Source organism: Choloepus didactylus, chromosome 2 (assembly GCF_015220235.1).
Source record: "Choloepus didactylus isolate mChoDid1 chromosome 2, mChoDid1.pri, whole genome shotgun sequence".
Classification (NCBI taxonomy): Eukaryota; Metazoa; Chordata; class Mammalia; order Pilosa; family Megalonychidae; genus Choloepus; species Choloepus didactylus.
The window spans coordinates 151,264,001-151,278,315 of NC_051308.1; the positions used below are offsets into that span (position 1 = coordinate 151,264,001).

At 34.5% G+C, this 14,315-nt stretch overlaps 1 protein-coding gene across 1 annotated transcript in view; it reads left to right on the forward strand.

Moving 5' to 3' along the window:
• The window catches only part of HFM1 (helicase for meiosis 1), a 146,538-nt gene that overhangs the window by 43,862 nt on the left and 88,361 nt on the right, over positions 1 to 14,315 (forward strand). The window contains exons 8-14 of the mRNA XM_037826661.1: positions 4,235 to 4,305; positions 4,768 to 4,900; positions 5,554 to 5,705; positions 6,292 to 6,369; positions 6,590 to 6,748; positions 9,074 to 9,274; positions 9,355 to 9,443. Coding sequence (XP_037682589.1) covers positions 4,235 to 4,305; positions 4,768 to 4,900; positions 5,554 to 5,705; positions 6,292 to 6,369; positions 6,590 to 6,748; positions 9,074 to 9,274; positions 9,355 to 9,443 — 883 coding nt within the window. The remainder of the gene's footprint in view (positions 1 to 4,234; positions 4,306 to 4,767; positions 4,901 to 5,553; positions 5,706 to 6,291; positions 6,370 to 6,589; positions 6,749 to 9,073; positions 9,275 to 9,354; positions 9,444 to 14,315) is intronic.

The window sequence follows — 14,315 nt, forward strand, 5'->3', positions numbered from 1 at the left end:
CTCTCTTACTCCTTTTTAAACCTTTTCATAATATGGCAAACTGCCTTTTCTTTTTTTTTTTTAGAGAATTTATAGGTTTACAGAAAAATCATGTATAAAGTACAGGGTTCCCATATACCACCATATTAACACTTTACATAAATGTGTTACATTTGTTACAATTCATGAAAGAACAATTTTTTTAATTGTACTGTTAACTAGAGTCCATTGCTTACAATAGTGTTCACTATGTTGTGTAGTCCTATGGTTTTTTTTAAATTTTTATTCTTTTAACATATATATAGCCTAAAATTTCCCCTTTTAACCACATTCAAAAATAATTCAGTACTGTTAATTACATTCACAATGTTGTGCTACCAGCACCACCATCCATTACCAAAACTTCCCATTTTTCCAAATAGAATCTCTGTACATTTTAAGCCTTAACTCCTCACTCCCCACACCCATTCCATCCCCTGGTAATGTATATTGTAGATTCTGACTCTATGAGTTTGCTTATTCTAATTATTTCATATCAGTGAGATCATACAATATTTGTCCTTTTGTATCTGGCTTATTTCACTCAACATGATGTCTTCAAGGCTCATCCATGTTGTCACCTGTATCAGGACTTTATTCCCTTTTTAGTGCTGAATAATAGTCCTTTGTGTGTATATATACCACATTTTGTTTATCCATTCATTGGTTGATGGGCACTTGGGCTGCTTTCATCATTTGGCAGTTGTGAATAATGCAACTATGTAACATCAGTGTGCAAATATCTGTTTGATATGCTTTCACATCTTTTGGGTTTGTACCTAGAAGTAGGTTATATGGTAATTCTATACTTAACTTTCTGAGGAACTGCTAAACCATCTTCCACAGTGGTTGCACCATTTTACATTTTTTACCAGCAATGGATGAATGTTCCTATTTCTCCACATTCTCTCCAACACTTGTAATTATCTGTTTTTTTTTTAAATAGTATCCATTCTAGTAGGTGTGAAATGATATCTCATTGTGGTTTTGATTTGCATTTCCCTAATGGCTAATGATATTGAATATCTTTTCATGTGCTTTTTGGCCATTTTTGTATCTTCTTTGGAGAAATGTCTGTTCAGGTCTTTTGCCCATTTTAAAATTGGGTTGTTTGTCTTTTTGTTGTTAAGTTGAAGGAATTCTTCATGTATTCTGAATATTAAACCCTATTGGATGTGTGGTTTCCAAATATTTTTCCTATTGTGTAGGCTGTTGTTTTACTTTCATTATAAATTCCTTCAGTGCACAAAAATTTTTAACTTTGATGAGGTCCCATTTATCTATTTTTTCTTTTGTTGCTTATGGTTTGGGAATAAAGTCTAAGAAATCATTGCCTAACACAAAGTCCTGAAGATGCTTCCCCACATTTTCTTCTAGGAGTTTAATAGTTCTAGTTCTTATATTTAGGTCTTTGATCCACTTTGAGTTTATTTTTTTATGGTGTGAGGTAGGGGTCCACCTTCATTCTTTTGCAAATGGAGATCCAGTTTTCTCTGCACCACTTGTTGAAGAGATCATTCTTTTCCCAATTGAGTGAGTCGTCTTTACCCCCTGTCAAAATCAGTTGGTCATAAATGCGACAGTTGGTTTCTGAACTCTCAATTCAATTCCATTGGTCTGTATGTCTGTCCTCAGACTACCTCTTGAAGACTTTTAAAAAAGATTTTCATGATATATTAGTACAACTGAAATGGTTCTGTTGTTTAGGTCTGTTCATTAGTTACGACTACTGCCTATACTTGTGTCCACTGATTTATAATCAAAATGTTCATTTGCTGCCAAACTCACTAAACTGCTGCACTTTGTTTCCAATTGTATATTTAAAGTAGAAGACTGAATGTTATTCATGATAACTTGAGAGTTTGTGGATTACTTTGACACACTTATTTTCTGGTTCTTTCCCAATATTTTACTGTACTCAAATCCTCAGGACAATAGAAGTTTTGTCAGATTGGCCCTGCCACTGTTCTCTTGCCATTTTCAGTTCTGCAGACATTTCCCCCATTATAATATATAATTGCAGTGACACTGTTGAGAGTTTGTGGAATGAAAGAAAAAATTTGATATCAGGTGTTGATAGTGATAATAAATGATGTTAGCAGTCAGGTTTTCTCATGAGCCAGAAAACTGATTCTCTATCTACTCTGAGTCAAAACTGGTTTTTGTGAATGTGAATTGATTTGGAACTACCTAATGAGAGAGAACCCAGCATGATGGCTCGCTTGTAAGCTTGTTATGAATAAATATTTTATAGGAAGAGACATATTTTAAAGGAAGCACAAGTCTCCTTTGAAAACTGATGGATTGACAAACTCAAAATTACATTTCTGTTCTTGCACAAATATTCTGACACTGTGCAACTGAAAGTAAAATGAAGATCTGTAAATTACTTGTTTGATTTAATAAGTGCAAACCTATATTAACTGAATGATTACTACATGTCAGGCATTGTTCAAGATATTTGAAATGTTGTTCAGTAAAGAAAACAGATGGTGAATCCTTACCCTTGAGGAGCTAACATTCTTTGGTTGGGGTTAGGGGAAAGTATAGATCTAAACAATTTTAACAGTAAATAAATTTCATAGAGTATTTTAGAAGGTGATGAGTACTATAGAAAAAAAAGTACAGCAGGGTAAAGGGGATAAGATTGGGAATACTGGGATTTGGGGTTCAGGTTGAAGAATTGCATAGCGTGATGAGGGTAGGCCTTGTTGAGAAGGTGAGATTTAAGCAATCGGAGGTTTTGAAAGAACCAAGGAAATATGAAGGGAAGAATAGGCTAGGCGGAGGGAAGGCCTTACGGCAGGAACATGGCTGTTTTTGAAAAACTGCAGAGTCCCGTATAGCTAGAAGAGATTGACTCAGGAGGAACAGTAGTAGGACATGAGGTCAGAAAGATAAAGTGGGGGCAAAATCATGCAGGGCCTTAAGCCGTGTATTTTGAGAATAAGAGGGTGATTCGAGCAGAACAGTAAGATGATTTGTTTTAAGGTTTAGTAGTATCACCATAGCAATCTGTTCTTGTATATCTTCATATAACTATAATTTCTTAAATAATTGTGTATTTGTGTTCTCAAATCTACTAATTATCATCTGTCATATATCTCCTAATAGATTATAACAGCTTCAATTGTAGGATCTCATTTTCTTCTTAATTTATGGCTTCTGGCAGCTTTCTATTTATATTAATGTATTCTGCATATTGTGTTTAATAAATGTAGTCAAAAAATTGTGATTCAGACAAAAAAGAATACCCATGTGAATATAAATACCTCCCAAACTGGCAATAGACTCTTGCCTTGAAAAGGGGACAGTTTATTCTTCATATCTATAATATTTTTGAACTTTCTAACAGAAGGATATTTTAAGTCATTCCTGTTGAGACAAACGCTGATAATTGCAACTAAATCTACCACTCAACACAACCAAATTATCAAAAACAAAGGGATTTTTTTATATACATATTTGCAATTTTATTGAGATATATTCACACATCATACAATCCATCCAAAGTGTACAATCAGTGGCTCCCAGTGTCATCACATAGTTGTGCATTCAACACCACAATTTTCAAATGTTTTCAGTACTGGGGGAAAAAAAAAGAGAGAAAACCCAAAACATCCCATACCCCTTATTCCCCCAATCATTGATTCCTAGCACTGGTGCAGTACATTTGTTACTATTGATGAAAGAATACTGTATTAAGATAATACTGTTAACTATACTCCACAGAAAAACAAAGGGATTTAAGGTTAGGTGAACAGAGACACACATCTGCTAATGAGTAAACAGTTAAAAAGTGAACTTTGGGACATTAAAGGAGAGATAAAAACAAAATGGTAAAGGTAAGTAAGATAAAGATTAAGGTAGATAAGGTAAAGCTCTACTCTGGAAAAGATAAACTAGAAGCTTGGTTCTGATATACCTGCCTATATTTACTTACATTTCTTCCATCAGATCTAACTCTCAAGTTATAACCTTTGTATAACCTCTTATTTTCCCATAGGGACTTGACAAGTTCTTCTCAGAATATGAAATGAGACTGAGGACTGGAATAATTTCTATTAATTCCTTTCCTAAGATACCAAAATATCAAATGTTAAAGCCTCATCATTAAACATTGTCAAAGTAAATGTTAAGTCTACTGAATTTTTACATTAGAAGTAACCAATTTTTTAAAATTTTAAAATATTTGACTCCTTAATGTTATCCTAAGCTGCAAAATTTAGAAGTATTTTTAAAGAATTCCCATATTTCAACTATATACAGTCCAAGGCCTTTGATGACGTAAGTATTTTATTATAATTATTTTCTTCTCTGCCTCTTCTTACCAGATTGTGTGCTCACTAAGAGCAGGGACTAGATCTTATTCCTCTTTATATCCCTGCAGCCACACTCAGTGACTGATACATTACAGGAGCTCAAAAAATGTTTGTTGGATGAATGCATATGATTTTCATAGGAGTATTGGTTTGTATTTATTAGTTTATAAGAATTTCTCTGGAAGCTAAAGGATTTTCTGATAGGTCTAGCATATCACTTTGACAAATAAAACAGGGTGATGAAATATTAATAGTGTTAAATATTTTTGGGGGGGTGTCTGGAGCAAGGTTAGAATTTTAACAATTTTGGAGGTAAAAATGTTTGAACTATCATAGTCTTAGAGACTTTCTAAGGCATATTTTGTAACAAATTGAGACTGTGTATGAAAAATTTATATTACATGATTGATAAAATTTTATTTTTTAGCTTCTTTATACAGATAGGAATTTTGTGATTTGTGCTCCAACTGGTTCCGGGAAAACAGTAGTGTTTGAACTAGCGATAACAAGATTGTTAATGGAAGTGCCATTGCCGTGGCTGAACATTAAAATTGTATACAGTAAGTATTTGTATATTATAAAAGTGGTGATTAATTATAAAAATGAAAAACCTGTTAATTGAAACTGAGAAGTAAATTCAAGGGAGGCCAAAGGAACTATCACTTGGTTTCCCCTATTTTTTTATGGAAAACATGTCATAATTGTTTTTGTGTGTTACGTTAAATTAAAAACACATTTTCTCGAAGTTATTAATTAAAAAGTAATATGTGAATTGATAATTTGAAATTTATATGCATATTTTTAAGATGACAGTCAAAATGAGCAAATATAATTAAACATTTTATAATCCTACAACTTTTCATAGGAACCTTTGCTCTCCTTTCTTAGGTGTGTAATTTTTAAAAATTTTCATTAAAGTAATATATGCATGTGGTTAAAAAACAACAGGGCTTATAATAAAAAGCAATAATCTCCTGCCCTACCTCTCCCCACCACTAGTCACACTTCTCTGAGGCAATCACTTCTATTTTTGGTTATTTTGGTCATTATCTTTACTTCTCTAAATAATATGCTTATATTGATATTTTTAAATTTATCAATTTTAGGCAGTACCCACATGTGTATTTTTTATCCTAACTTTACTAACCAAAGTTTGTAAAAGCAATTTTAAAATTGCACTGACATTCAAAATAAATATTTTGTCTTGTTATAGTGGCACCAATAAAAGCCCTGTGTAGTCAGCGTTTTGATGACTGGAAAGAAAAATTTGGACCAATAGGATTGAATTGTAAAGAACTCACTGGGGATACAGTAATGGATGACCTATTTGAAATGCAACATGCCCATATTATTATGACAACTCCAGTAGGTATTATTTATAATTCATTATTTATTTGGTTTAATAGAAGATATTTATTCCTCATCAAGGGAAAAAATTAAATAGAAAAAAAAGAGACTAGAATAAGATATTTGCAGTGCAAAAAATGGAGAAAGGACTAGTATTCAGTGTATGCAAAGAGTACCTACGAATCAATAAGTAAAAGACAAATGACCAAGGAGAAAAAATGTGCAAAAGATATGAATAGGCAATTTGTTATTGTGTATAATTTGTAATGAATCTATTGTTATATTCTTTTACCCAGGAATTACATATTGTAGAGAAAGTAACTTGGTTGAGCTTATAAAGAACTTAAAAGAGCTTAAAAATTGTTAATAGAACTGTGACTGTGAATATTTTGTGGTTAAACAAAAATAATTGCAGGTTTTTAAACACCTGAAAGATTCTCAAAATCCTTTAAATATTTTTTAATCTTTATTTTTTTCCAGGATACTGTCAAGATGTCAGAGAAAACATTACCCATCATTTGTGATGTCTCAAGTTAAAAACTTTAATATCTTAATATTTATTATAATTCTTTATCACATTAAACCATATGCATTTTTTCTCTAGGAAAAATGGGATAGCATGACTAGAAAATGGAGAGACAACTCTTTGGTCCAACTGGTTCGACTATTTCTCATTGATGAGGTAGTAAACACATTTTTTTTACTTTCAGAGATAAACATAAAAAGATGATTAAAATGGATAGGAAAAAACAAGACATTTTTAGCAAAACTCTATCTCTGTTTTATCCCTTCATGTGGAAAATACTCATTTTCTCAAGCAAGAATGTTAATATTATCATACATTTTAATTGAATAGATTTTTTAGTTTTATAGCTAATGATTATTTCTTCATTTCTTTATAGGTACATGTTGTAAAAGATGAAAATCGTGGTCCAACCCTTGAAGTTGTGGTTAGCAGAATGAAAACTGTACAGTCTTTATCTCAGACTTTAGAAAATACCAGCACTGTTATTCCAATGAGATTTGTGGCTGTATCTGCAACAATTCCAAATGCTGAAGATGTAAGTTAGAATTTTAATCTGTCAGGTTTTTAATGACTTGTGACATATTTAGTCATTTTGATCTTGAGGAAAAATGAGATTTTTTTCTATTAGTCACTGCATCAATTTAATAAGAAAGTGTGTTGTAGAAAATTATGGCAAGATCTCACAGGTATGGCAGCATTAAGACTATAAAATTTGGTCGGTTCAGTTTAACAAAACATGTTCTTGGTTGAAGTCTACTGTTTGCTAGTATCTAGAAGTCATAGTTTCAAGTATTTCAGACACCTCATAATAACTTGAGTAATAGCAGGTTATGGTCATTGTACTCAGTTGAAGTACAATGAAATACTCTACTTGTGAAGTAAAGTATGGTGAGGACTAATGCTTAGATTGTTAACACCCACCTCCCAATTCTATGTGCCTAGAATTCTATGTGTATTGTGTTTGGCACTAATGATAGATGCAAAGATGAAAACATATGGACCCTCCCCTTGAAGAAGATTTCATGGTTAATGTGGGATATAACCATGTAAAGAAATAAGTATACAGTATTACACTTTCCTTAGTGAATCTACATCCTACTCTTTTCTTTCAATTTTTAGGCAAAATTCTTGAAAAACCGCCGTGTCTCACTCTGCTTTATTATCCCTATTTACTTTTTACTCTACTGTAATATGGCTTTTTTTCCCTTGCTAATTCTTAGAAATTGATTTCATAAATGGTGGCTATATTATCTAATCAAATGGAAAAGTTTGTGTCTTTATCTTTAACTTAGCATGATTAATCATTTCCTTATTTTTAAAATGAAAACTTGTTTTTTTCATATGTACAAAATAATATGGAAAAACTTAATGTATAAACAATAAGGCAAAACCAAGTGTTTGTCCTTCCAGATATGCACATGGAATCATAATATACATACTCTATTAGGATCTGCATTTCACTTAGAAATATTTTCATGTCATTAAATACTCCTCTTCATTATGATTTTTGTGGTTTTATCATAATTTGTCACCTGCTGATGGAGGATTAAGTTATTTCCATTTTTTGTGATTGTAAACAGTACTGAAATTAATATATCTTTGGAAATATCCATGATTATTTCCTTAGGAGGAACTTCTTAGAATAAAATAACTGAGCCAAAGGATATATAAAACTCTAGGGACACACAGCCTTTAATAAATGTAAATTCATTTACACTTCTCCCAGTAACCATTTCTCTGTATCCTAACACTGGATAGCAAAATAATAAAATTACAATTATTGTTATTTTAAAATATTTGTCAAATTTAGGTTTAAAAATGGTATTTTATTTTTAAAATTTGCGCTTGTGATTGCTACTGAAGTATTTTTAATATATTTATTTACTACTTTAAGTTCATTGCTACTTGCCAGGTTATGTTCTTTACCCTTTTCTCCCACTGGGATTCTAAACTTTTTCTTATTGGTTTGTGAAAAATTATATATATATTAATACCCTCTAATTCTTGAAATTCTCTTTCCCTCTCTAATATTCACTACTTCTGTGATTGATATTTCTCTCTTTTTTTAGCTCATCTTCCTCTATTTTCCCACTAAATTAAGGTCTTCATCCTTGACTTTCTGCTCTTCTCACATTGTAAATTCTTGTGTGATCTTATCCCAATCCATGAGAGCCTTCAGAATATTTTAATATGTCCTGTCTGTGCAACAAGAGACTCATTAATTCATCTTCCTGTTAAAGCAATGGTCAGTTTCATAGTTGGGCATGAGGCCTAATTGCCAATCAGTCTATGAGGAGATAAGAATTGCTCACAACAGCTCCAGAAATTAACTTGTGACTCTATTGCTGAGTCTGAAATATGCTTTTGGTACTGCCAGCTCTTAAGCATTTATTAGCAATTTGCTTAAAAATTTCCAACTCTTGCCAACCTGAGCCAGCCATTACTTTGCTATGCTAGCTAGTATTTAGAACAACACAAAAGAAGTGTCAGATATATCCAGGCATAGTTTTGAAAATTAGAAAGGAAGTTACAGTGATAGAGAGAAATTAGATTTCTATGCTAAAATCAATTTTAATTTTACATTGGACTCTTAGAAGGAAAAAAAAGAAACTAATACAACAAGAATAACTAACTGGTATTTTACCATGGTAAAAACGGCTATAATCTAGAAATACTGACATCAATAGTATTTATCAGTATATCAGTAGAATAGTATCAATGGAATATACAATATTGAAAAAGGCTGCTTGATTAAATATTCTTATACTTTGACTTTATGGTAGTCTATAATTGATTATTTTTAGGCATAGAACTTTACTGGAAAAAATTTCAATCTACATTTTTAAAATTTTATTTTAAGATTGCAGAATGGCTTTCAGATGGTGAGAGACCTGCTGTATATCTGAAAATGGATGAGAGTCACAGACCAGTGAAACTTCGGAAAGTGGTCCTTGGATTTCCCTGCAGTAATAACCAAACTGAATTTAAATTTGATTTAACTCTGAATTACAAAATCGCCACTGTTATACAAACATACTCTGATCAGAAGCCCACACTTGTGGTATGGATTGTTGGTTGCTTATCTTTGAAAATAATGTTCAGTCTTTAAAATGATGAACAAAAGTTTTAATTCATTTTCAGTTTTGTGCAACAAGGAAAGGTGTGCAGCAGGCTGCTTCTGTTCTTATAAAAGATGCTAAATTTATTATGACTGTGGAACAGAAACAGAGGTACGTTGGTTTTTTTTTTTTTTTTTTTTCATTTTTTTCTTGGAGGTAGAAGGACTTTTAGGGACCGTTGAGATGAGATGAGAAAACTGGGTTAGTCCCTCAATCTTGGACAAGTTACTCCATTGAATTTCAGCTTCTTGCTTCCTGTGGCTTTCTTTCTGGGTTTCATTCTGTTTCTAAAGAATTACAGTAATAAGATTAAGGCCAATCCTGGGCCACACCTTAACTGAAGTAACCACATTAAAAGGTCCTGTTTACAATGGGTTTATACCCATAGGAATGAATGAAGTTTAAGAACATGTTTTTCTGGGGTACATACAGCTCCAAAGCACCACACTCCACCCTCTGTACCCCAAAAAGATGTTCTTTTACTTGCAAACTGCATTCATTCCATCGCAATATCCCAAAAGCCTTAAGTCATTTCAGTAGCTTACTAAGTACAAAGTCTCATCAAAATCTGTTATGTGTTTGGTGTGTCCTGAGTCACAGTTCCCCTCTGTGGACCTGCGAAACCTAGAAAACAAGTTATCTGCTTCCAATATATAATGGAGGAGTAGGCATAAGATAGACATTCCTATAACAATAGGGAGAAATTGGAAGGAAAACAAGAGTCAGGGGTCCCAATGAATTTCAAAATCCAGCAGGACAAATGCCATTAGATTTGAAGGTCTGGGAGTCATCTATAGACAAACGTTTTGTCCTCCGGGTCTGATGGAGAGGCAGCCCCACCCCTTCCAAGTACTTGTGCAGTGGCCATGTTTTCCCTGAATACTGGAGTGAAGGCTCTACCCTCTCTGATCATAAGAATGGCTGCTAGACAATGACAGAGTTTGTGAATAAGATACCTGCTGTACAGGAAATACTAAAGGGAGCACTACAGACAGATAGGAAAAGACAGAAGTGAGAGGTTTGGAACACAATTTTGGGTGATGGTAGCACAGCAATGTAAGTACACTGAACAAAGATAACTATGGATATGGTTGAAAGAGGAAGGCTAGGAGCATGTGGGACACCAGAAGGAAAGAGGAAAGATAAAGACCGGGACTGTATAACTCAGTGAAACCTAGAGTGTTCAACAATTGTGATAAAATATACAAATATGTTTTTTCATGAGAGAGAACAAATGAACATCAACCTTGCAAGGTGTTAAGAATAGGGAGGTATTGGAGGAAAATACGAACAATGTAAACTAGAGACTATAATTAACAGAAACATTGTATTATGCTTCCTTTAAGGTAACAAAGGCAATATACCAAAGCTAAATGCATATAAAGGGGGATGTAAGGGAGGGGTATGGGACTCTCGGCATTGGTAATGTTGTCTCTTTATTCTAGTTTAGTTTAATGTTATTTTTCCTTTTGCTGCGTCCTAGCTGTCATGTTTGTTTGTTTGTTTTCCTCTTTCTTTTTTTCTTTTTCTTTTGTCTCTCTACCTCCTTTGACTCTTCCTCCTTCTTTGTGGAAGAAATGGAGATGTCCTTATATAGATAGTGGTGAGGGTGGTGAATATATAAAAATGTGACTATACAGGGAACCATCGATGGATGGAATGTATGGTGTGTGAACAAAACTGTCTTAAAATAAATGGGTTGATGAAGAAACTTTGAGGGCACTGTATTGAGTGAAGTGGGTCAGAAACAGATGGACAAATATTGCAGGGTCTCACTGATACTAACTAATTATAATATGTAAACTCATAGACATGAAATATAAGTTACCAGGATATAGAACTAAATTAAAGATGGGGGAGCAGTTGCTTATTTTGAGCGGACTATTCAACTAGGTTGAACTTAAAATGTTTGGAAATGAACAGAGGCAATGGTAGCACGTTGTGAGAATAACTAACAGTGCAGAATGTTGCATGAATGGGGTGGAAAGGGGAAGCTCAGAGTCACGTATGTCACCAGAAGGAAAGTTGGAGGTTAACAGATGAGAATGCATAAAACAGTGAATCTTGTGGTGGGCAATGTCCATAATTAACTGTACAAATATTAGAAATCTCTTTAGAAGTTAATAGTAGAAGGGCATATGGGGAAAAAATATACCTATTACAAACTATATACTACAGTTAGTGGTATTTTAACATTCTTTTATCAACAGTAGCAAATGTACTATACCAATACTATGAGTCAACAGTGGAGGGGGTGGTTAGGGTTATGGGAGGATTTGAGTTTCCTTTTTTTGTCTTTATTTCTTTTCTGGAATAATGACAATGTTTTAAAAATTAAAAAAAAAATTAATTGCAGTGATGGATGCACAGCTGTATGATGGTACCATGGGCAATTGATAGTATACTTTGGATCTTTGGATAATTGTATGGTATGTGAACAATTACAATTAAAAAAAATGCAACAACAACAAAAAGAATGGCCGCTAGGCTCTCTGCAAATCCCTGATGCACAGGTTCCACCCTCTCCAAGCATTGGGGTCGTACGCTATCCTGAACAATGGGATGGAAGGCCCACCTCTTCCAAGCTCCCAGGCAGATGTTCTGCCTACACTAAACACCGGCAGGCCTGCCCGTTCCACACACTATCTTGGCCCAAGGAGATCTCTTTGGTCCAGACCTCAGCTTTCATGGTTCTGCTCTTCAGTTGGTCCCTTCTCTGTCCCTTTCACTCCAGGCTGACAGTAGTTCTGTTCATGCAGATTTTACAAAAAACTTGTTGACTTTACATGTAATTCACAGGGGTCCAAACCAGCAGACAAAAGGACTTCCTACAATCCTTCCTGGATAACTGCATTTTCAATCCTTACTTTCCCTGAAATGGCTGACTTGTTCCATATTCAGTTAAACCCTCACAAGAAGCATTATTCTCTGGGGACTTGCTTTCTGGAAGCTCAGAAAGGTCCCTGACAGAGCTGCTTCTGGCCCTAGTCTCAGAGAACACTATCTGGATAGTGTGACTATTCCAAACCATCTGTTTCTGGTTTCTTTGTCCTTAAGAGTTCAGTTTTCAGCTTATCCCTTTCCTCTCACATGTTAATAAAAGCTGCAAAGAGAAACCAGGCTGCACCTTCCATACTTAGCTTGGAAGTCTCTTTAGCTAACTATCCAAGTTTATCAGTTTCAAGTTCTGCCTTCCATGTGACATCAGAACTCAATTTTGCCAAGTTCTCTGCCACTTAAAACATTATAGTTTTGATTTCTCTCAGCATTTGTTTATCTGGGAGTATCTTAATCTCTTCCTTATTTTTGAAAGACAGTTTTGAAGATATCAGATTCTAGGTCGGCAGTTTTTGCTTTCAGTACTTTAAATATGTTATCCCACTATCTTCTTGCAACCATGGTTTCTTATGAGAAATTGACACTTAATTTTATTGAGGCTCCCTGTACATGGAGTGTTGCTTCTTTCTTGTCAGGATTCTCTCTTTGACTTCGGCATTCTACAGTTTGTTTATAATGTGTTTTGGGGAGGATTTATTTGGGCTTAACTTGTTTGAGTTCATTGAGCATCTTGGATGTGTATGTTATGTCTTCATTAATTTTGGGACACTTTTAGCCATTATTCTGATATTCTTTCTACCTATTTCTCTCTTTCTTCTTCTGGCACTCCCATAATGTGGATATTGGTATGCTTGATGTTGTTCTACAGTTCTCTCTTGTTATGTTCACTCTTCATTCTTTTTCTTTTCTCCTGCTCAGACTGAGTAATTTCAAATGTCTTGTCTTCAGATTACCTGATTCTTTCTTCTGCTAGCTCCTCACTTTTGGTTCCTGATGCTTTGTCTTGCCTCCTTTGCATGGGCCATCATTTCTGTTTCTTTGCATGTCTTGTAATGTTTTATTGCACATTGGCATCTTGATATTTTAATGTGTCAACTCTAGAATTAAGTCACTGAGGCATCTGTTCCTTAAGTTTGTCTCTAGCTTGTATTATGTCAGAGATTTCCTTAAATGCCAGGAGCTAAAAAGAAAAAAAAAAGAAAATACCTTTTCAGTCTTTTCAGATTGGGCTGTTTAAGTGCCTAAAATGAATTTAAAGAACAGCTCAAAGTGGAAGGCATAGGGCCCTCCTCTGTCTTTTCTGAGCATGTATCTTTTCCTGGATATGCTCATATGGCACTGGGATTCCCCCATTTACACATATGTATGTGCCTTTCTGTAGAAGATAGTGTTTCCTTCTGGTCTCAGGGCTACACTTTATGTTCCACAGCTGTAATCCTTGTCCTGGACAGCTGCAATTTGACTATTCTTCAGCATTCTAGCTTCCCTGTGCCTATGATCTACCTCTGTGAGTCGGGTAAGTTCTGGGATGGCGAGCCTATGATGAATGTCCTGCTTAGTCCTTCAGGCCATCACTAGTCAGATTTGGCACAGGCATACCTGCCCCCTAATATGTGTACAAAGGTTACTCTGCTCCCTCCAGAGCCTGAGCAGGGACCTACAGTGGGAGTGTGGGCTGGCTTCACACTGAGCCAGGGAGGAGGTAGGGAAAAGGCCAACAAAGGCACCACAGGTTTTCCTCCCTTTTTAAAGTTGCCTTTTATTTGATTTGGTGCTCACCCAGTTACTGTACCCCTTTGTTTTCAAGAGCTCTGAGAAAGATAGCTCTGCCCAATTTTGCTCACTGTTTAAAGCTTCTATGGGGGGATGAGATCCTGGAATGTCTCACTCCATCTTGGTGACATCACTTCTCTACCCAACTCTTAAATATTGGCATTCTAGGAGTTCTACCTACGTTCATCCTTTCTAATTCCATACTCCTAGATGATTGTATTTACTCACATGGATTCACATAAGCACTCATATTTATGTATGTTTATGAATTCCCACATTTACAGCTCTAACATTGACCTCTCTTCTGAGTTCTATTCTGTAGTATACTACAGTATACTGTAGTACTGTTTTAGTCCAACTGCCTAATTGATG